The sequence below is a fragment of the Halichoeres trimaculatus genome, unplaced genomic scaffold (assembly GCF_033239565.1).
Source record: "Halichoeres trimaculatus isolate MK-OKI-2021-1 unplaced genomic scaffold, fHalTri1.1 fHalTri1_scaffold_24, whole genome shotgun sequence".
NCBI classification, from domain to species: Eukaryota; Metazoa; Chordata; class Actinopteri; order Labriformes; family Labridae; genus Halichoeres; species Halichoeres trimaculatus.
Window position 1 is genome coordinate 5,036,706 of NW_027437202.1, and position 21,099 is coordinate 5,057,804.

At 44.1% G+C, this 21,099-nt stretch overlaps 1 protein-coding gene across 3 annotated transcripts in view; it reads right to left on the reverse strand.

Moving 5' to 3' along the window:
• Positions 1 to 318: 318 nt before the first annotated feature.
• Positions 319 to 21,099, reverse strand: part of LOC141785767 (receptor tyrosine-protein kinase erbB-4) — a 218,184-nt gene continuing 197,403 nt past the window's right edge. For 2 of the 3 annotated variants that reach the window (XM_074664235.1, XM_074664234.1), the window contains exons 21-27: positions 15,572 to 15,733; positions 12,950 to 13,025; positions 12,555 to 12,701; positions 8,731 to 8,828; positions 8,442 to 8,612; positions 6,776 to 7,061; positions 319 to 6,170 (exon numbers count right to left, since the gene is read on the reverse strand). In XM_074664235.1, coding sequence (XP_074520336.1) covers positions 5,332 to 6,170; positions 6,776 to 7,061; positions 8,442 to 8,612; positions 8,731 to 8,828; positions 12,555 to 12,701; positions 12,950 to 13,025; positions 15,572 to 15,733 — 1,779 coding nt within the window. In that variant the 3' untranslated portion in view covers positions 319 to 5,331. The remainder of the gene's footprint in view (positions 6,171 to 6,775; positions 7,062 to 8,441; positions 8,613 to 8,730; positions 8,829 to 12,554; positions 12,702 to 12,949; positions 13,026 to 15,571; positions 15,734 to 21,099) is intronic. The other variant, XM_074664236.1, reaches the window with a different exon arrangement.

Sequence of the window (21,099 nt, forward strand, 5' to 3'; positions counted from 1 at the left end):
AGCATCCTCGTCTTAATTAACACCATCTGTTAAATGTGGTTGTTTCAGCTGCTTAGTTTGAGCTTTCTGCTCTGGTTGCATGTCAAGCAAGTGGATGAAGATGCTTCAGTTCTCCTGCTTAGGTGCCTTTGAGCAAAACACAGAATCCCTGAGGAGTTAGCCGTCTGAGCGGGGAGCGAACTTATTTTTGGGATATTTCCCTTTGAGAGATTTTTGTTTACATCCAGAAACTTTCCTCTTGCAAACACAACATCACAGACAAACCACAGCATATACTGAATCAATCTTTATTTATATTAAATTAAAAATATACTTTTGACAGATTCATGTAACAAACATGAGGAACGGTATTTCTATGATATAAAGCTTTGGGTATGGTGTCAAATAACTCGGACACAAGAGGGCAAAGTATCGGAAGTGAACGAAAGTGGGGAGGAGTTATTCAGGGTCTCCTTCCTTCTCTAGATCTCCCCTAAAAGCATGCAAAACAAATTAAAAAGAACCAAAAAGAGATTTTAAAGGCTGTGCTCTGCCTTTTAGGGGAAAAAGGAGGAGGTCAGACTTGGCTCAGTAAGATTTCCAGTAGAAAGTTAGCAGAGAAGAGAGTCCGGGTTGACCCCGGTTGGTTGGCAGCACTGGTTTCAGTTTTATTGGGGGGAAAGGAAAAGATGTGGGCTTGTCCTTGGGTGTTCCCATCAGTGTGTGATAAATGAAACAGGGCGGGTGAAGCAGAACGTTAATACGAGGACAGCCACAGATCTCCAGAAACGAGGGGGCCACTTAACAGTGAGAAAAAAGGTTCAACAAGCACTTTTAAAATCAAAGTCCCATTAGTCAAAAAGGTACACTTACATAAAGCAAATATGTACGCCTCTTTTTGTACAAGTCGTTATAAGCAGGAGAAAACAGCAGTAGGAGAGACCATATAAATTCAAAGCATCGCCTCCTTATTTACAAATTCACCACGTCGGCCGTCTCAGTGCTCTTATAAAAATACTATTCACATTTGTTGTTGAAGTGTGTTAGATAAGTTTTGGAGGGAAACCCCAAAGATTCTGTACATTTATACTGATTCATAATTTAAAAACACAAGACATGAATGACCCCGTGGATTGTGCAATGACGAAGGTGTTAAATATGAGCAGAAACGAACCGAATAGTGGAGAAAAAGTCTTTTTCCTTGATTATATGGAGAAAAAAGATCAGAAACATGAGCTCCCAGTTTGTGCTACTGAATTCAGTAAAAAATCGGCTTTGACTCCCTCATGTGTGATATACTGTTTGGGATGAGGAGATACAGATGGAGGGGGTTTAACACTCACTGTGGGTACCATGCAGGGTGAAACTGTACTATACATGAGACTCATTGCACCCAGTATGGTCGGGAACTGGATTCACTTCAGTACAACATGGCTACATGCCTCTGCACCTTGGCTTGGACAAATAATACTAAGAGAGAAAACACAAATGCCGCGTTTCAGGGTTGAACTGCTGTCAAACATATTTACACGGCGGCTGTTTCTCTCTGACGTTAACCTTCGAGGAGCTCCCATGAAGGGAATGTTGTGTAGCTCTCCACCTGAAGCGTAACGTCAGAGATAAACGGCCTTTGTGCAAACGTGGCGCCCGTTTGGCAAAGAGTGATCCGACTGCGAGATACTCAGGCCAACCCCGGGGCAAATCTATGTTTGAAACAAGGCAGAAGACACCACTGCTCCTCCGCAAAATAAAACAATTTCTGTCTCGTCTGCAGACTTCAACGAGGCTTTTAGGTGATGAAAACAACACCACGCGGAGTCGGCTCTCCGGCTCCAGGAAAAGGTTTTGCTTTGTTGTGTTGGAAGAGCTTCAAAAACTGCGTTTCTTATTCTGTATTTTGAAAGTTCTCCCTCCAACACATGCAGCCATTTGTCCTCATCACTGTTTCAGCTTAATCTATTCTTGATTCCTGATATATTCTGCTTCTATTTTAGGTCAAAGACGAGGGAAACTGAGGCGTGTGTTGCTTTTCTGTGGGTTTTTTTTTCGATGAAAACCCAGATTTGGCAGCCACTTCCACCACTCTGTATAAACAAGCTCAAACGCACCATAAATATTTCACATTGATATTAAATGCTGTCTCTTTTTCATTGAATCAGAGCTCCAAACGGGACTACAAAATACTCCTTCATGAAATAATCATGATATCATCAAAGAAGTGTTATAAATACTGTCGAAAGCAAACACAGAACTTGGAAACAAGGACATTCTCGAAGCTGGTCAATGCAGCTTAAAGTTCGTTGTCTTCCTGAACTCCTGGAAAAAGGCTTTAGCCTCCTAAAAAACAAACAAGTTCGATGTTTCAGGAACAAAGGGTGGGAATCTTTTCTTTCCACCCACAGGTTTGATCAAAGTGCTCCATGGGGAGGATGAACACGCACTCACACAGCTCTCACACAAACATTATGACGCACAAAAACAGCCAAAACAAGACGGGGATGCTAATGCTGCAGGTATCATGATCAGGGTTCAAGGAGCTACAGGACTCTGTTGGTTTTGACTGGACTAGGTATTGCAGGAGGGTCGCTGAGGCAAACCAGGTTTATAAAATTTTGTTGTGATGTTGTCAGTTTTGCAAGCAGCGTGGTATTTTCCCACCCAGAGTTGTTAAAAACTGTATGGCTTGGGGGGAGGGCGTAATGGCTGTAACACCAGAGCTTTTAGCAGCATCGACTGGCAGACGGCATCAGCAGAGTGGTTCAGGGGAAGAGGACAGGGGCCTTTCTGGTGTTCTGGAGATGGTTCCTACCCAAATACATGAAAGATCTTTAATTGACGTATGGCTAAGTCCCGCCCTAAACCACAATGAGCCAATCACAGTGTGTATAGCCTTCCAATACACTTAGATACATTGCAAAGGATGGTTGTTTGTTTGATTTTATAAAGTTTTTCTGAGAGTTTGAATTAAAAAAATGTTCAAACGGTGTTCATGAGATACATGCAACTCCGACTCAAAGTATTTTACCATTTTATAAGCAACATCTACACAGAAAAGTGTCTTTGTTGGATAAAGTTGTGCAGTAGACCACCACTGCAGTCTCTATAGCATTAGCTAATGTTAGCCTAACGTTAGCTTCTAGCTGCATTGTTCATCATGTCTTTGTTTCTTTGTTCGTTGGGAGTTCATTGGCCTGTTTTGTTCTTTGGTGATCGTACATCACTGTGAGCTGTAGTCCAAAGAGCTCTAGTTAAGCAAATATTAGCCTCTGGAGCTTAGCTTCATTAGCTTATCTGTAATAGCCAAGATAAGTAACAAAGGTTGGCTAACGTTATGCTGAATGATTCAGTGTATATACAGTACAGCAGTGGTTCTCAAACTTTTTTCAGTGACAGACCCCCATGACATGTATTTTTTCCACCAAATACCCCCTAAAACATGTAAAACAGTGCTGTACTATTAATGTCTATTGTCTATTGAAACTTATTTGGATTCAAACATCTATTGAATAAATTGTGATAAAGGGATTTGTCTTGGTTGATATTTTTTTTGAAAATACATTTTTGAATCTTGCATACCCCTTGAATTGCCCTTGTGTACCCCCATTTGAGAACCACTGCCGTACAGCACCAAACCAACAGAGACACGTAAAGATGGTAAAAAAACATTATATGTTTGCCATGACCAATGCTGATCCTCTGTCTGAGATGCTGTTTACCGCTTTTAATACACTTGGGATCTGTAAATTTGATTTTTTTGACTCTCTAAACATTAAAATAATTAATACATCCCTCTATTGTCTAGCTAAGACCATTTTGGTGACTTCTAGATGATGTGTGATCTTTCTGTCTCCATAAATCATCATCAGAATCCTGTGAAATGTCTCCGAAGTGGCGTGGCTTAGCCATAGGTCAATCCGGCTTCTACTTCCTGATGTGAAAGAACAAATTAAAAAGCAACCAGGTAAGTCCTGGTACGGTTTGCACCATTCATTGGCCGACTTCCTCTTCATTTCTAACCCTCTGCAGTCAAAGTATTCAGCTTATATTTTAGTACACACACACACACACACTCCTTCCATCCACACAGACAAACACACTCACACATAGAGTAGTCTTTTTCACTGTGCTCCGCTGGTGCTGTCTTCCTCATTCCTTGAGGTCTTCATTAAGAGGCTCACATGAACTTTCGATCCTCTCCCTGCAGATTCCCCCCCACTCCTCCTCCCTCCTCTATCACTATCTGAATCACTATCCACATCCATGATCAACACTCTTGGTTTGGCTGCTTAATGGATGGCCTTATCAAACTATTTAGCAGAGACAGCACTTTCTCTAACTAGCCTCGCACACCCATTACTCATGTAAGTTTGCCTCGTGATCCCAAGGGGGAAACCAGTGTATAAAAATCTGACTGTTCAGCGCCGCAACCAGTGTTTATAAAATGTTAACAGTGAGATATTCCCTTGTAACCTTTGGCTTGGAAAGAGCGGATTCTTTTTATGGCCAGCTCATCCAAGAAGACAGCAGTCGAACAAGAAAAACAAAACAGCAGTGTGTTCTAGGCAAGTTAGGAAAGTCTGTGGTTAAACTACAAATGTGAAAGACGGGGGTCATTGTAGTTTTGGCCATCACAGTATCACAGTTACAGTAGAAAGATGAGATGACGTTCACAGATTTGATGGAGAATTCAAGAACGTAAATACATAAAAGAATAAAACTGGGTCTGGTTGATCTGCGTTCAGCACTCCTTCGTGTTTTGCCAGTTCGCCTCTTTCGACAAGGTCATTCACAAAACAAGACATCTTGACATCTAACAGACTGTACTTGCTCCGTCTGTTTGCTCATTTCAGAAACCCTCAGAGGAGATTGTTCATCCTCAGATCTCAATGCTGGAAAAGAAGAAGAAATAATAAAACATCTTGTTCCTCTCGTGATTCTGACACCGCAGTGGCTGGCAGTGAGTTCAGGTCCCCAGAGTCGAATCCATCTTACTTGACGCCCCTTGTGGTCTACCTTGACGGGACAACACGGTATGTCCTTGGCTGTGTGACTACTACTCGCCAAAAACGACCTCTACCTTCACATTCTCAGAGGCTTGGAGTGCAGTCTCTATCTACAGAACAGAAAATGGACTGGATTGGGAAAAAGTGAAGGTTGGAGAGTTGGGTCTGCTTGGTTCGGTTCAGTCCACCTCCGTCTGATGTTGCTACACTCTACAGCAGATGGTGCGTTATTTGGAAAGAGTCAAAGGGGCGGCTCTGGTTGTGGCTGCTCCCTTTGGTGTGGAACAGTGGAACCGGAGGATTCAGGATTGCTGGAGGCTCGAGTCAGATAGAGGGACGTTGGGTCGATCTACACCACAGTGTTCCGCTGCCGGTAGGGCGGAGGTGGCAAGACGGTGCCAGGTTTTAAGGAAAACTCTGACATATATTCAGGGTTTTCAGCTACAGACGGCCGTATATGTCCGTTCTGCTTATAGAAGAGCTTAGCGTTGGTGGAGCCTCCTTGGGCACCATCTGGAAGTGCCTGGTTTGACGGTTTTGGAGGCAAGCTGTGCTGCCAGTACTCCGGATTGTCAAAGGTCACCTTTAGCTTCTTTCCAGGACCTTTACCTGACGTTAATCCTCCATGCTTCAGTAAGCTGGCTGGGTGAGCTGTGGTGTGGCTCTGGTAGGCTGGCAGGCTGCCGTGCCCGATGGTGGCTGAAGTCGACAGGGCGCCCGACGGGCACACCTGGGTTTGGGCAGAAGTTCCGATTTGGCTCAGGATGGCAGATGCGCCACCTGGATTGCCAGGTTGTCCTGCAGGTTTGATGGTATGGTGGGTGTGGAGGATGTGGGTCGGTGGACCGTGGTGGCAGGCGATACCAGATGGAGAAGGCTGGGCCGAGGGGAGGGGGTAGTGGGGCAAGCTGGTCTGGATGGTCAGTGGGAGGTGGGCGCCTGAAGTCGTGGCTGAGATGGAAGAAGGAGGCTGGGTGGGGAGTGGCAGACCATTTCTCCTCAGGGCCTCCAGGCCCAGCTCAGCAGGGCTGTGGAAGGTGTTGAGGTAGAGGGGCTCGTTGATGTACTCGTCCTCTCCTTTGGGCTGGCTGTTGGGTGTGCTGTGGTAGCCCGGGTTATCCAAAGCATGGATTTCACCGTTTTTACGTCTTGAGACGAACGGGTTTTCCTCGATGGGGTTCAGGTATTCTGTGGCACAGATCAGGAAAGAAAAGGAGGACAGGAAGGAGAGGAAGGGAGAAAGGAGGTTTGAGAGAGAATAAAGACAAAAGATCAGAAATTGAATCAAGAGGGAGGATGAAAATAAGAGAGCTTAAGAGATCAGTCAATAATAAGATGGAGATGAAGATGGTGCTGGTGATAATGGCAGCCACTCAGGACCAGACGGGCAACTTGCCAGTCCTTCCTTTGGCAATGAAAACTCCATCTGCCAGGGGTGAAAATGCCAGCAAATGACCCCTCTTCACTGCTTCCAAGTGCGATAATAGTGGGGTGCGAAACCTATTGATTTTGCCCACTCCTCTGCTCCTTGACATTGCATCAGATGCATTTTGCTGCAGGCTTTGTTATATTTTGAGCTGCTCGAAAATCAAAGACGGCAGTGCGAGAGCAGGGCTGATGGACTGAATTATGATCAAAGGGAAAACATGACTCTGTAGTAGCTGACACACACCGGTGATGGAAACTCAGAAGGAATTTTAATCAATGAGATGGAATAAAATCAACAGGCGGGATATACGATCAGATTTACTGAATGAGTGGACGGAGGAGGGGATGCGTCAGATTACACCTACCTGAAGAGCTCTTGTCCTTCATGGGTGTCATGTATCCATCCTCATCCGTGTCCCCTCTGGATGCTCTATCTCCAAGGAAGATGGTCGGATCAGCGCTGTATCTCTGGCCCCCGCTGTCCTCTCCTCCTGCCTGGCCGAGGCTTTTCTTATGCAGACTCCCGTTGCAGCGCTGGTCCTCCAGGGCTGGAACCGCCCCGCCTGTCGCCTCTTGGTTCAAACAGGCCTGGGCACCAGCCGAGGATCCCTCTGCGGGGTTTGGACCACCATCCCGATAGCCAAACTGATTCTGGAAAGTAGAGAAGGCTTTGTGACTTTACTTTTTCAACAGACGGTTTGATTTACCACTTTGGAAACTGTTTTGTGAGACACTTTCAGCTATTTCTGAAAGAAGAGCTGGGAGAATATAGCCAACAAACCAAAGTAAAGATGTCTATAGTTCAAGCACACACTGTGCAGACGCCAAAAATAATAAAGTTTGAGTCAGTTTTAGCCAGTTTTACGCCACCTGCGGCAAAGGAAGGGAGACTTTTAACCCGTGCAGCTGCCTGTCGAAGGTAGAATTCTCCAACAAAGTTCTGCCGGTGTAGTCATCAGCCTCAAGGGACTGAGAGGGGCAGCCAGGCAACGATTCGATTCAAACACCTGAACCTCAAAAAGAACAAAAAACCCCACAAGAAAATACAAAACATGACATGTGAAGCAGAGGGCTTCTTGTGGTGCTGTGTTCGGTTGCCTTGGGCTATTTAACCCAGGCCCACTCTTCTGCACTCTTGCCAAGTTGGAGCGCTACAGCAGCAATTACAGGAAGCAGAGCCACAAAACACAACTGGAAAAAAAACTGAGAGAAACAACCCGGGGTTATATCCGTCCACCTACTCGCGCTGTCGTCCCTCTATTGCAATCAACTTCCCCCTCCTCTAAACTTCTGTGTTTATCCCTTCTTCAAAGCCCGTCATTATCCGATCCCCGTTTCAAGTATGAGCTTCAGAGCAAATCCTGATTAGATAACCGTCTGGATTGGACAGTGTTAGCAGTGCCGCAACCTGAATAACTAACTTCCCGTGGCAAAGTCAGACAGTTAATAGGTTTAAACAATGATTTCCTTTCTCTGTCTGAGCATGAAGGGACTTTTGACTGCATAATCAAAAGATTTCAATTCATGATAGGGGTGTCGACCTTGGACACCCAGGACCCTGGATGGATTACTGTGTGTGTTTACGCCACTTGTGTGTTCATTAGGGAACAAAGAGCCGCCGGCAGATGAGTAGGTCACGGGGGTAGAGGGGAAGAAGATACAGAGCGGCGCGTGGTGCATGTGACAAAGCAAACAGCGAGCCTGCAGTCATTGTCTATTAGCAAACGGCCGCGGCATTTTAAGAGAGCGCCTGTTATTTGCTTGTGGAGCTCTGAGTAATGAAACCTGGGGCCTGGGGAGCGGGCGCATAAAGAGCCCAGGTTTAAGCCACACACGCTGGGATGGAAATGATGGAGAGGAGCCATTAGTGGGGGAAATCATCGGTGTATTGGAAGTTCTCAACCACCTTGAGTGCTTAGAGGACGGAGAGGTGGGCAGTTCCCACAGAGGGAGGAAGATCATTTATATTTAAAGATGGAAGTCAAACTATTACACTTAAAAAGGTTTTATGATCATAGATTAAAGTCTTACCCTGTTAGAGTCAACACGAGGCCTCACTGTGTACGACGGAGGAGCCATGTTGAAGCCTCGCGGCACCAGATACTCGTCAGCGTCCATCAAGTCGTTCAGGTCCTCTTCATCCAGGAGGCTCTGGAAGAACTTGCTGTCGTTGGGGCTTGGGAGTTTCATGCGGTCGTCTCCCTGAAACCGTAGACATAGTTTTATTACTTACACCTCCTAAAATATCACAGAAGTTTCACTTTTCAAAGAAACTCCTCATTAAGAAACGGTCTGACAGCGAGCCTGTTAGCGAACGCACCTGGATGACCAGGTAGCGCTGTGGGTCACGGGCCATCCTGCAGAACTCAGCAGCCAGCTCCTTAAACTTTGGCCGGCTGTCTGCGTCAATCATCCAGCCTGAGGGTGGGAGGAGGGTGAAAAGAAGACAAAGGGAGGAATTAATGAGTGAATACAGTTGCTTGCTGTTTCATAGCCAGTGGAGCTTTAATATGCAGATTGATGTTTTATCAACAGGGATATCAAATCCTCCGGTTCAGGGGTCTGTGACCTTTACTTTAATAGGAGCCATTTTCCTCGGATCAGACAAAATCTACTGAATCTTCACAATAAAAAGAAAAACATTCATTAAATTCTTAACCAAGTTATAATCTAGTATCTAGTGTTTATAAAATTGTACATGGAATGTTTTCTTTTCTTTTTTTTTTTTTTAATAAATTTTGCAAATGTTTTTTTAAAAACCTTACATTTGTAATATTACAAATTTCAGAAATTTGCGAAATTTATTACATTTTGATGAGTTGCAAACTTTTTAGAAAAATTTGCAAATTTTGAAAAAAATTAATAATGAAAAATAAATGAATAAATAAATGTGCAAAAATTGCAAAAATACCCAAATATAAAATTTTCAAAAATTTGCCTACATTTGTAAATTTGCAAAATATAAATATAAAAAAATACATAAATGAACATTTAAATAATGTGCAAAATTTTTCTCCAAAATTGAATTTCAAATAATTTGCCAAAATTTGCAGGAATTCAAAAAATTTCATACTTTGCAAAATCTTCGCAAAAATTTTTTTCTACATCAATATGAAAAAAAATTGCAAAAGTCTCAAAAAATTTGAAAAAAAAAAAAAAGTTTAGTTCTAATGTCTTAAATCATTAATACCCTCTGTAATAAAACAAAAAAAATACATAAAATTATTTTAAAGCTACAAGAAGCTACTGCAGATGGGTCAAAGAGCCGCATCAGGCTCAGAACCGTAGCTTGAAGACCCTTACTCTAGTTTCTTCTTGTTTTTATTTTCCGTCAACTCTGTCCTTAACCCCACCCCTGTCACTGACTCCTCTCTACGCCATCCTTTAATTCAGGAATTTCATTAAATACTTAAAAGTTTATTGCTGTATGTGATCAGGAGGGTCAGGACAGCAGCACACACAGTGTTCTCCCTGTGAGAGCCGTACAGGCTGAGCACTCAGAGGACTTCAGCTCTATTTAACTCAGACCTTCAGTCATCCACTGAACGCTAAATGAGCAAGCATATTGTTCACTCTAATAAAGTTCCTGCAGTCACATGGCTGATGCGCTTTGCTCAAGGGCAACTCAGAGCTAGTTATGGTAGAGGATAGTGTGTGTGTGTGTGTGTGTTTTCGTTTTGATCCGCAGCCTGTTTTACTCTTCCTGAGGCCAAGGCTGCAGTAAACACAGCAAACCCCTGCAGGTGAAGCGAGAGGCCAGGTGGTGTCTCAGCTCTGATTAGACTGTCGGCAAACTGGGCTGCATTTCAGCTTCTGTATCCTTATTTTACATTCTGCAACAGTGGAGTCCTGGAGGCTGGTGTGACTGCTTCCTCTCACTTTATTCACTGAAACCTGATGGATGCATGTTGTCCTCTCCTCCCTCCACCAGCTCCACCTTCCTGATCCAGCTCTCCTTAAATAAACCTTGAACTGTCTGCTGCTAGCTCCCGTCTAGCGCCCCTACACAGGCACATTACCTAAATGAGGTGCAATTACTCCGGCAATCAAACTCCATTTTGTCTTTATAGGGGTGGCGCTGAGGCGACGGGGTACACGGTGTGATGGTGCACCAAATCACAAACAGCGGCTCTCAGTCAGTGGGTAATTAGGACTAATGCAAGCAGTCGCTCAGGCTCTTCATGGGGGTGGCGTGACCATCCTGGTGGCTTGACTCAGCGTTTGACCTCTTTTAGCTAATCGTTGTTTAAATATTTTCAGTGCGCGTGGCGTGCTCAGGCCAGCTCCACTTTTAAAGTTGTGAACTAGCTTATTGAATGTGTCTCCTGCTTCCTTGAGAGCTCCCCCTCTCAGCCGCAACTCCTCACTCGAATATTTTCAGCTCCTCTCAACGTTTCTGTGACAAGCCTGGAGCATTTCAGCTCAAAGTTCAGTTAAGGGAATCCCTTTAACCTCGGCGTTTATAACATTATTGTGCAGACAGATTCAAAACAGCATGCAAACTGTTTCCTCCTCCTCGAGGGGAGCGCTAACAGAAATCAGCTGGCATTGTTATTAGGCTAAATGGCTGCAGGGCTTCCCGCGCTGTCAAAAGCCATTGGCAGCAGTTTTTCACTTGGAAGTAAAACAATTAGATCTTATGACATTTCCATTGGATTAACATTTTTGTCACAGGAGTACGTTTTGGTATCAAGCTCCGAGCTGAATCACATCATTCTCTTTCAACACGTTTGGCATTTAAGCAGCCTGCTGCTGCTGCTGGTGTCCTCATCCAGAGTGAATTATGAGAGCAAAGGATGAGTTTGTAGTTTCAATGTGAAGAGTGTTGAGTGGATTCATGGTGGATTCATGTTTGAAAACTGGATTTAAAGTAAATCAGGAGAAGCTGCCGTGAAGTAGTGTTTATGAGACAACAGAGAGTGACAGGAGAGTCACTCCACCGTAGCTGGGTGAAGGCTGGAGCAGCCATGACCAGACTGGAGTGAAGGAGAGCCGAGCCAAGCCGCTGATAGCTGGCAGATTTTTAAGCCCGGACTGGCCGGTGTGTCTGGATCCTTTCCTGGAAATATGGGAGGGTGGATCCCTCTGCAGCCATGACCACCAGAAACAGGACTCCTCTTCCAAGATGGAGATGGGAGAAACATGGGAGAGTTTAGGGGGAATGAGGAGTTTTGGATGAGGGAGGTGGGGGAGTCCAGATGGAAGATGACATGAGCAGACTCCCTCACGGGGACAGGCCTGCGTGTTTCACGCCATAAAGCAGCATCTCATCAGTTTTGTCCCACGTCTTGTTCCCTAACTTGTTTTTCATCTCTTGTTTTTTTGCATATCAACTTCTCCTCCTCCTCCTTCTCTTCCAGCCTTGAATCCAAACCCCAGAGCTCCAACACCTTACCGGATGAATATTAAAAATATGTTATTAAACTGCATCTCATCTGTGACACAGCACGCCGAGGTGCAGCGGTGTATAAACATGATTTAATGTGCTCAACAACAACTCTCTTTGTTAGAGAGCTGATCTCGAACACCACCTTTGATGCTGTCACCTGTGACTAAGGCACAGTTATGTTTAGAAATACGCAGCTGTTTCATGTCACCGGCGTTTAATTCTGATGTATAAATTCTTCGAAAGAGCAAAGTGTGGATGTATAATTAGCTGACAAGATTTCAGCGTTGGAGCTTTGATATTCGGTTCCTTTACAGCAGAGTGCAACGCCTTAGCAGGGTACGTCTGACATCAATTAGCAGGAGTGAGTAATTTACCGAGGATGCTTTCAGCTTACATATCTGAGTCCTACCTTTTTGGAGCTGGAGTCTCATTTAGTGACTCGGGTTTCAGTGTTCGCCCCAGCCACAAGAGGCAGGATTGAGTGCAATGTCACAAGCAACTTGGCAACTTCAGGAGGCGCTTTCTGTGCCGCACTGTGTCAGGATGCTTGATTTCCTGAGCATTTCATCATCTTTCTAATTCACACTTTTGTCACCTCAGACTCTCTGTACTCCACGTGCCTCAGAAGAAACCTTTTTTACAGAGTGTAACTTTTTATCACCGCTGTTTTTGGGTCAGGAGTGGCTTTCCCACAGCTGCTTTCCACTGTGTGTCATCTTTAGAGGACTGTGTGTAAGAACCATGTGTTTTCTCACATTTAACCATGACCATGTAGACGTCGATGGTGCAAATGGGCGGCTGTGGAAGACGCTCCCCTTTCTCCAGAATGTCCGGGATCTCCCGCGTGGGGATGCCGTCGTATGGTTTGCCTCCAAATGTCATCAGCTCCCAGATGGTCACTCCTGCAGGATGCAAACAAGCAAGGAAAAGAGATGAAGGAGACGGACAGGTGGAGATGTGAAGGTGAGACAAAGAGCCGACGGAGAACAAGACAAGCAGACAGATAAGGGGGCGAAAATGCAAATGCAGGAAGCAGGATTTCAGCTCATTGATTTTTTTCTTTCCTGCCTCCCACAGGTATGAGCAGAAGGAACACTGACGTCTGCACTTGCAGGCGAACAACGAAACATTAAGATGAAAAAACACCCACCATAGCTCCACACGTCACTCTGATGGGTGAACTTCCTGTAGTGGATGCACTCCAAAGCCATCCATTTGATCGGCATCTGAGGAGACAGCGACAGAGACGGGGAAAATCTTCAAATCGCAGACATTTCAATTTATTTATTTACACCTGATTGGAGTTATCTCCACAACGCCTTCATCCCTCTGCAGCTGCCCTATCTGTTAATCTCATATTAGAGCGATATTGGGATATCGACAGATCTTTCAAGCATAGTTTTGCTTTGCTCGATATTACTCAAGTAGTGTGATTGATTGTCTTCCGTCTAACCCAGAGATCATCAATACTGAGGAGGCTTTTAAGATACCAAATGAGCATGTGCTGGCCGTTTATCCTCCATCATCTCTCCAGCCTCTAGGTGTGAAACACTAATAACAACAGAGCCTTTGACATTCCTGACAAGGACGCTGACACACATGGCATATCATAACCGCCGTGTAATTTCCATATTGACGATAGAGGCTGTAGAGCTCACTGAACACAGCAATTATGCAGGCTTTTTGCATGGGAAAGCACATACGAACACACATGGTCATTTCAAATACAGCCCCTCCCGTCGGCGTGGGAGTCCGACATGCACTCCCGCTCTTCAGGGAAATGAACAGGAAGAGGGAAATGACACGCTTCAGGTTTGGAAATGCAGCGCTTTCATCTCTGTTGATTTATCTCTCGTTTATTTATTTTTTCGCACCACACACGCAGATGTCGCTGACAGCAGCTCATACGTCTCACATCAACCCTCACCTGGTCCGGCTCCATAGAAACGCTCGCGAGTAAACTCCAACTCATCACGCCGCGGCTACCTGCAGGCCTCCTGCTGAATGGATGCAGCAATGAGACAGCCGATTTAATAAAGGGAGTTGATCAGCACAATTTGCATAGCCAGTCTCAAGCGAGGGGAAGTGAAGGGGCTTCTGATTAATGTAGTCCGGGTCCCCAAACAAAACAAACTGATTGGAACTGTGGCTGCACGATTTGTTTGGATGAAGTGCTTCTAAATTGTGTTTTAGAGAAACTTTCTGGATGGAGAGAGGTTCACAGCTTGGGAATTGGTTAACATGTTCCTGCACGACACGGGGAAGGAGCTTTTCTGTTTCATGTTGGTTTTTTTTGGACAGATTGTCTAATTTATTTACAAGAACTATGTGTACCGGGTTCGTTAGAGAAAATTAAAACTTTTTTGTGAAGTTCAGATTCAAAATACCGTACTTTTCCTCCAGGGTTGGCCGAGTCATTCAGAAGAGACACCGAGCCTCAGCTCGACTGGATTCAAGTCATTCAAAAGCCAGAAAATCTACTTTGTCTTCACAATGAAGACAAAAACATGTATGGAATTCAGAACATACTAAAAAAGGTTTTTGTGTTTTGAAAATTGTACATGTGATGTCTTTTTCTTTTATTTTTTAAAAAGTTTGCATTTTTTTAATTCATCAACTTGGATAAAATGAATTTCATGCATTTGCAAAAAAAAAAAAAGATTGCCAAAAAATTCCCAAATTTCAAAAAGTTTGCCAAAAAATTAAAAACTTTTAATCCTTAAAATTTTCTTAATTTTCATATATTTTTTAATTGAATTTAAATAAATTGCAAAAAATTGCAGAAATTAAAAAATAAAAATTAAAACTTGCAAATATGAAAAATTTGCAAAAATCTTAAAAAAAAGGTACATTTTTGTATGAAAAAATAATATAAATACATATGTTGTGGTAATTTTTAAGATATTTTTTCCTAGCTACAAGGAGCCTCTGCTAAGGAGTTGAAGAGTTGCATGAGGCTTCAGAGCAGCAGACTGTAGACCCTTGATGTAGCTGTTGAATAATTTGCCTTGTTTTTGTGAAATATGGTTTTTCTTCCTTATGATGCATTTTTCACTAAAAGTGCCTCAAACTGTGCAAAGGAAATGCCTCAATCTCTTCATTTTCATGGAATAAATACATCCTACAATCCATTATTGCACTTCAGTGACATCTTTCACCAGAATAAACCCAGACGCCAGATAAGGTTCAAAATGACGAACCTTGATATTTTATCGACTAAAATGACATTTCAAAGTGAGCGATCACAGAGAAAGTTTAAGGTGACAGAAACTTCCAGACCTGTTCATCTCTCTGTATTTAGTCAAACACGTGTTGGGAGGATTTTAAAAGTATGATTTAAAGGGTTGAAGTGCAGGGCGATGTTTTCACTATTAGATATGAATAGTTTTGTTTTATTTCAGTGTTGATATTTGAGTTTTTCTTCAAGCTTCTGGTTAAAAAAGCAGCGCCTCAATAATAAATTATTTAGAATTGGAAGTTTTCAAACTTTATCACTCTTGAAGGTCAGTCGTCTTCACTAAAATGTGATTTTTTTGGGTCAGTTTGTCCTAAATTTGACATTTATAGACAAACAGTCTGAAGAAAAACACTCCTCTCCCTTGAGCCCAACAAAGCTCTTTTGTTTCCATCCTCACTTCCCTTCTCAGCAGCACTGACCTTTTCTTTTATTACCTTTCGTTTGCTGTATTTACCACTTATGTCAACCATCATTATGTAAGTTGTCCTGTGCGTTCAGTCACACACACACACACAAAAACACGCCTCCACTTACACCAACCTTGCCCCCGTCGGCGTTGTACTCCTTCTCATCGGCGTCCAGCAGCCGTGCCAAGCCGAAGTCGGTGATCTTGATGTGATTGGGCGACTTCACCAGCACGTTGCGGGCGGCCAGGTCCCTGTGGACCAGCCTCCTCTCCTCCAGGTACATCATTCCCTGAGAGAAGAGAGGAGAGAGGACTGTGAACACTCTCATGAAGCCGTTTATCATTTCACATTCGGGGATCGGAGCAGCTGCAGCTTGTCGATGCGGTAAATGTCAGCGCTAACATAAAATTATTGTCATAACTGTCATCGTCATTAAATGCACGCCCACACAGACATTTAGATTCAGTCTTTCATACCTTGCATATACGACTTGTGGAGGAAAGGAATCATGAGGCAGCTTTTATGGGAATTGTGGGTGTCAGTAATGTTGAAACTTTAGATTTCAGATCTCAGGTACACACTTGGATAAAAGGTGATACTGCTATCCTCCAGTATGCAGCATCAGTGTCTTCTTCTGCAACATGTCGAACTCAAAAGTAGTCTTGTTCCCTCATAACTGAGATCGTGACTCCTCGATCTCAGTAAATGAGACTGTTTTCAAACCGTCCATGCAGCAGCAACAATGAATGTCCTTCCAGTTTGTTAACGCTGATTATGAACACCGAGTGAGCAAAGCAAGCAAAGGGAAAAACAACAAAGCCTTGAGCAACGAGAGAGAAAGAGACGCAGAGAATGGCAACTTTGCTTTGCAGGCTTAATTTGTCGCTCAATGGGCTGGATGGACTCTTTGACAGACGTACAAAAAACCTATTTGCAGCAGCGGCGTGCTTGTACACACACACACACACAAAGATCTACCTCAGCGTACAGCACGTTTCTTCACACACAGGTCTCATCACGCCCTCTTGAGCACAAACACACACTCCTCTCTCCATCTTCTGCGCTCATAGCTGAACAAAGCAGCCCGACGAGCAGACAGGCAAGGCTGGGCCAATTGGAGAGTATTAGAGTGGATGTTAAACAAGTGGATGCCACTTTGCAGGTGGATCAATAAAAGCACCTTGGTGAGGCAAGAGGCAGTCGTCGTGGTACTCGGCAGACAATGAGAGATTTCAACCGAGGCCCACGCCTCCACCGGTGCGAGAAAATCATCGTCTGAATCTATCTGTACTGTATTTATATCCCTCTTTATATATGAATGTGTGTGTGTGTGTGTTATTCGAGGTACAATGTGTTGAAACGCTTGTCTCGCAGAGTCGCCCCGCTCCACCTCCCCCCAGATGAATGTGAGGATAAATCGATAGCACCGACGTCTGGCTGAGGCCTCATCCATCATCCGCCGGCCTCGTGGAGACAGACGGGTAGACACACACGCGCTGACAGAGACCACCCTGAGACCACCCAGACATATCTCACGACGCATTCTCCCTGACTTTTCCAATATTTCTATCCGCCTGCTCGTCTCAACGACTTCAGGACACTTCCTTTTCCTGTGTCCTTTTGTTATTTTCCTGCTGGAACCAAACCAGAAGTAGCCCGGTGTTTGCTGAAAGTGTATTTAAAATAGATTACTTCTGGGGGGTTCAAGCAGCCGATCAATAACAATGCTGATTACAATAAGCCTGAAGACGGGCGTGCCACGCAATATTTATCCCCAATGTCGACGTCGGGAGGAATTAGGAATCAATGGCCCACACAGTCCATTAATACACTTCGACTTAAAGTGACAGCGCAATGAGGGGAGGCCATCGCACTGACAGAGGGGGAATGTACGGCAGCTCAAGAAGCCAATTAATTTTCAGCCACTCCGGGTGGTAAACACCAGCGTCCCGGCGGAGGATGAGGGGGCAGCCTGGGTTTAAACTCAGGAGGGTCCCGCTGATTGTTCTGCTTTAACACTGCTTAAGTTTGACGCTCCCTGGAGACCCGCAGTCGGCAAACACGGAGGTAGAATTGGATAATTTGTAAGCACAGCGCCCGCAGATCATACGGAAACTTACAAAAGAAGTAATTAAGTCTGCCACGTTTGCTTAACAGCGTCCATTTCCACACTCTGCTGCCTTCACAATAAAAGCCTCTGCTGATGAGACGACAGTGGTCACCACGCTGGAGATGAACTGATTACATGGGGATGATCATGAAAGTGATATTTCCTGCTCATGTAATGAATCAAACCAAAAGCAATCTTTGTTTCAGGGCACCGAGCAAAATCCAACAAAATTAAGCTGTCTCCCACTCGCTGCAACAACGGCCTGAATGAATTTTGAATGATGGAAGCACCTGTCTGCTCGCCTGTAAGGCAAAATCACTTTGTACTTTTTCTTCCACCATTACTCTTCTTGGAGAAATCAAAGCCGTCTCTGCAGCACTCCAGACTTTTTTTTGCACTTTAACTACATGTTTTTGGCTGACCTTTAGGGGGAGGATGACGTGCATGTTGATGTGCGGGAAAAAATGGAAGGGAGATACGTCTCGTCTGAGTCTCTGAGTTTCTGGAGAAGTGAATAGAACACGGAAAACTTCGACTAAGTTTATGCACAAGGGCAAAATCATTTATTGATAAAACCAAAGCTATGACTCAAGAAGAAAGTCTGCAGGTTTTTTAGACACTCACAATCCAGGAGAATGCTCCGAAAGTTCATTTCAGAGCTCTTAAGCGCTCTGTGAATTTGGAGCGAGACAGGCCTAAGCTCTGGTGGAGTTAATAGAGGAACATCTGAGTCTGAGACATCGTGAGAGCGAGCTCGGTGATGTAGGGGAGACCGGGGCTAGATGTCACACTTTTCACACTCTTATGTATTTCTTGGAACCAGATTAAAAACAGTTACAGGCGATGAAATAGAGAGTGTGACCATGTGACATGTTGCCCCATCATGGGATATGATGTCACACTGGATTTTGCAACTATAAAACATGGACAAAATTATGGTTATTGTTCTCTTTTTACTTGTTAGTGAACAACATAGATTGTTGTAAAAACGGAAATCATCTTGCTCAGCTCGAAATGAGGTCTCCACAAAAACTGCTCCCCCTGGTGGCTGGCTGCAGTATAGGTCAAAAAATCCATCTCCCCAGTCGTTCCAGATGGGCTGTGGTCAAACTTTAAAAGATTAGTACACCTGGTAGAAATGTTTTTCACATCCGATTGTTGTGGTGATTTAAAGATATTATTTGGCTGTCTTGTATTTAAGTCCTCTTTTTTTCTGAAAAGTTTTATTTTCATTAGTTATAAGAGGTTAAAAATGAGGCTGACAGTCTTTTTTTGGGGGGGGATTGCAAAATATTTCGGGGTGGGGGATGTAGCTAGGAAAAGATTAGACTCTTGAAAAAAAAAAATTATTACAGTCACTGGGTTCCACTCAGAATCTCTCTGAGTCTCTACTGCGCAAACTCTATTTTAGCTTTTCTGGTAATAATGAAATCAAAACATTATAATGCCAACTGCTAATAAGCAGATCCTCTGTTTTAATGTAAATCCTTTTTCAAACATGTTCCTCTGGTTGTCTTCTTTCCCCAAAATGACTGAGACATGTTGCCCCACACTACCATGTTCGCTAAAGGTAGCACTAGCTTAAAGTTAGCTTACAACAGAACAATGACTTGGCTACAACAGGATGCCTTAACCTCTCCTTTTAAAAGTCTACATGTATCACTGTCAGGATTTTTATCTGAAAGAAGGTTATTTTGAAAATATCAAGCTAATATTTCTTCCTTTGGGTTGATCAAATGGTTCATTGATGCTCAGCAGTTGCGCCCTTGGTGGGGAAGATAAGTGAAATACTCATGTGACAACTTACCCGGTCTCCCCTAATGTACAACCTCATGTGAGGGTGACATGGGAGAGAACAGAAGGTGGGACTGAGCATGCTCCACTTCCAAAGATCCTGATTTGACTCTGATTTATTATGATGCAGAAGATAGATTATTAAAAACAGAGAGCTACTTTGAATTGTTTTTGAATGACTTATGATTGGACGTGGTTTGTTTTGAATAATTACCCCTTCAAGCTTATCCTCTTTTGACCCGATGCTGGCTACCAAGCAGGAAAAAAAAATCTCCTTTCAAACATGAGTAAAAGTCTTTTTCCCTTATCTCTGTGGAGTCCTGAATTGTTTACAGAGGCTAAAAGTCTTCTGAAGCACGCAACAGGCCGGGTCACGGCTGGACCGCGACCCATTAGCACCTCCTCGCTAGCAGGGAAGAAAAGATCTGAGCTGTTTGGTAATGGAGGAAAACAAGAGGATGAAAACAGGCTTGAAAGGAGAGTGGAGCGGTGCTGGAGCTGTGCGACTCAGCGGGAGGTGAAAAAGCAGCGGGGAAAGAAAAAATGAGCTGGGTAGAAAGCCGAGCTGTTGGAAGGTAAGTGGAGAAAGAGGAGGATGGACATGACGGTGTACAGGAGGTTATGAATTTAACCCAGGTCTTCCTTCAGTAATCACACGAAAATGGCTGCAGAGTGATTTAGAGCATCTTTTGGTGTTGCTTGGCAGCTAAACACTCCTAATGATACAACTCTTGGGTTCAAACACTCGCAGTATCAACAAGCAGCAGTTTATTCGGTTAAAGAAAAGCAGAAAAAAAAGCTTAGTTTCCCGTTTCCTACAGGACCTAAAGGATGAGGTGCCTGTTTTCAGAGGGAGCGATAAGGACGCCACATGTGGTGCCGAAACCGCCCCTCCGAATGGGTGAAGTGGCAGCAACAATGTGGGACTGTCCGCATGCCGAGGACTGGGACCGGCGCGATAAGGAGCACGCACAATGGCTCTGCTCAGGTGGCGCAGGTGGTCGTCCGTCATGCATGTGTGTGCTGCGCGGGAGATAGATAGACGGTGAGGCATTCCCACAGAGCTGGCACACGTGTGTGAGGAGGGAGAGGCAACATCCAGAATTCACATTTTGCAGCAAAGCGTGAAAGAGACTGGGAGGCTGGATCCTCGCACGCAACAGTAGACGGATAAACGGAGCCACCCGTTCACGATACATGCAGAGGTAGCCAAGATGCAGCTCTAGAAAAGTCCCAGGATGCTTTGGGAAGCTTAATAATGGATCCAGCAGTTGTGGTGCAGGCCCCATTTGCTCTGCAGTCATCCGTTGTGAAACCACAGTGCAGGAAAAAATGCACCAATCTATCAACCTGAGACGAGTGTGAGCGGACTCCGGGATTGGTCGGAAACTTTACGTCGTTTGACGTCTTCAGATCTTAATTAAATCCACCTCACGGGAGAGAGAAGTGAAAATGTAAAAAAAAAAGAAAAAAAAAAAAAGATCTCAGCTCCGCCGCCATGATCCTGCTCCCCTGAGAGGCGGAGAGATCCCTCCAAAATGTCACCGTGCAGGCAATAAAAGACCGCTGCTGGCCAAATTTACATGAGCAAATGTCAATATTTTTTTCCCGTTGGCTGGAGAGGAGGAAACTTTTTGATCAGGGATAAAAATTCTGTCAACTTTGCATCATTTTATTTTAAACTAACAAATGTTAAATGTAAATAATAGCAGGTTTGGACCGCTGAAACAAACTGCATTAAGCCAGAACAT